Source organism: Frankliniella occidentalis, unplaced genomic scaffold (assembly GCF_000697945.3).
Source record: "Frankliniella occidentalis isolate FOCC.00 unplaced genomic scaffold, Focc_3.1 Scaffold205, whole genome shotgun sequence".
In the NCBI taxonomy this organism is placed as follows: domain Eukaryota; kingdom Metazoa; phylum Arthropoda; class Insecta; order Thysanoptera; family Thripidae; genus Frankliniella; species Frankliniella occidentalis.
Genome location: NW_026267331.1, coordinates 395189 through 397308, shown reverse-complemented (window position 1 = coordinate 397308; position 2120 = coordinate 395189). Strand labels below are relative to the sequence as shown.

The window sequence follows — 2120 nt, the reverse complement described above, 5'->3', positions numbered from 1 at the left end:
ATTGGAAGGGGACACCCGGGTTTGAACCGGGGACCTCTCGATCTGCAGTCGAATGCTCTACCACTGAGCTATATCCCCTTCATAGCGGCCGAGCGGCCAGGCAGCTGCTTTGTGGAGAGGAGCGTTGTCTCGGCGAGCTCAGGCGCGCCGTGGGCGCGGCCACTGAGCGCCTACGCATCCGCCGAGGCGGCCGGCTCGGCCCGACGGCGGGGACCGGGAGGAGCACCGTCAGCTGATTCTAGGAGGGCTAGAGGGGCGGTGTCTCGAAATGAGGACAAGAAACAGCTGTGTTTTAAACACGAGGCTTTATTTGCAAATGTCTTCGTTGGTGGGTAGCAGAGTCGTCGGAGAGAGCTCGGTAGAGGTGGTAGCGATGGTCGTGGTGGAAGTCGGTGAGAGGGCCTCAGTGGAAGAAGGGGTAGCCGTAGCCGCCATGGCCCCATCCGTAGTAGCCGTCGAAGGGGTAGCCTGGAACACGAGGGCTTTCATGAGGAAGGGGTGGGACGAGGTAGGGGTGGGGAAGGGGTTGGCGCCGGACGCTTCCTCACCTCCGTACAGACCGTACACGCGGTGGGGGTAGCCCCAGCCGTAGCCGCCGTAGCCCCCGTAGCCGCCGTAGCCGTAGCCGCCCCATCCGCCGTAGCCGCCGTAGCCGCCGTAGTGCGAGGCGGCCGTCTTGAGGTCACCGCTGCCCTGCGCGTCGGCCTCGGCGCCGCCGGGGGCACCACCGGGGGCGAGTCCAGCGGGGGCGGGGCCGGCGGGGCGGGGGGCGGGCGCTGGGCCGGGGGCCGGCCGCGGCAGACCGTTGGTCGAGCTCATCACCGCGCAGGCCACCGCGGCGAGCACCTGGGGGAGAAGACGGCGACGCAAATGCAAAATTAAGAGAGGACGAAATAGTTAGGATGTCGCGGCGCACAACACAACACAAGGCCAAGGGCACGCGCGCACTGACACCTCGTCACTTATCGGGACAGGGGGCGGCAAGTGACGGCGTGGGACCGGAGCACGGCACGCGATGGGGACCGTCACACCGTCACACCCCGACGGGCGCGTGCATGCCGCGGGTCAGCGTCTGTGGGGTGCGGGGCCGGCCCGGTTCAACCGACTGCAGGCCCGCCACTTTTCAAATGAGCTGATCATGTTTATATCCACATGAAAGTGCTGAGTGGACTGTCGTCGGTGAGGAAGAAATAAAGTGCTCGAAAAAGCTAAAGGCTTAACACTCCAAACTTTAAAATATTTTCGCTCTCAAGTCACTGAAAGCTGGTCAGCAGGTCCGCAGCTCGGGGGTGCGACAAAAGATACACACCAGCACTCGGAGGGTTCCGTTCGCCATGGCTGTGGTTGATGTCGCTGGTCGCTGGGCTGAGCAGGACTGAGTGACGATGCCATGTCCAGGCCGTCGTTATATACCTCGGCCTGGACGTTGGCTATCATGTTGGAGACGAGGAGGAGGGGAACCAAGGGAAGTCCAAGCAGCGCGAAGTGGGGAGTGCAATCCAGGGAGGGGGGGTGGGGGGCGTCCTGCGTCCTCCGAGGACTCGCGTGCGTCTGGTCAGCGCAGACGCCAAGGGACTCCTATTAGTCGATTGCGATCGATTTACTTATCGATGGTATATCGTCAAACCGAAGTGTGTCAAAGTTTGATCCTGCAGGTAAAAAGTAAGGAAAGGTAAAACGGCATTTAAAAAAAAAAATCATATAAATGGTGCTGTACCGGGTGGATCATTGACACCGTCCATTTCCGTAGTAATGCTATTGCAGGAGTGCACGCGGAGGGGCGTAACGTCTCTGCGACAACTGCGCCTCACGGCCCCGAGCCAATAGGCAACCCTCCCACAGGTACATAATGCGGCACAGTAAACTACAAAAGGAAAGGGTCCATCAGCCAGCCAGCCCTTGTACGCAGCAACGCACCAGGAGGTGGCTGACCCACGCCCCACACTTTTGCAGTTATACCACGGAGTACTTCATTTTACTCCGTGGTTACACTGTATGGCATGCACGGGTGCAGGCGGGTTTGCCTATGCTCGCTGTCCACGGCTCCTAATGGCGCCGTGCGAGTAGGCAACCCGTCCGCTCGCTTGCGTACGGTACAGTATGACTACGAAAGTGCGCGG

The 2120-nt window shown here is 60.9% G+C and overlaps 1 protein-coding gene and 1 non-coding gene across 2 annotated transcripts; both read right to left on the bottom strand.

The window, feature by feature from the left end:
• Positions 1-6: 6 nt before the first annotated feature.
• On the bottom strand, positions 7-78 carry Trnac-gca (transfer RNA cysteine (anticodon GCA)). The gene has a single exon. It is a non-coding gene; the product is annotated as a tRNA-Cys (tRNA).
• A 208-nt stretch (positions 79-286) lies between these two features.
• Positions 287-1382, bottom strand: LOC127750527 (keratin-associated protein 19-2-like). The gene is made up of 3 exons (XM_052272449.1): positions 1310-1382; positions 549-846; positions 287-468 (listed from the first exon to the last, which is right to left on the bottom strand). Exons 1-3 carry the CDS (start codon positions 1334-1336, stop codon positions 404-406), a joined length of 390 nt encoding a protein of 129 aa, XP_052128409.1. The 5' UTR covers positions 1337-1382; the 3' UTR covers positions 287-403.
• Positions 1383-2120: the final 738 nt, after the last annotated feature.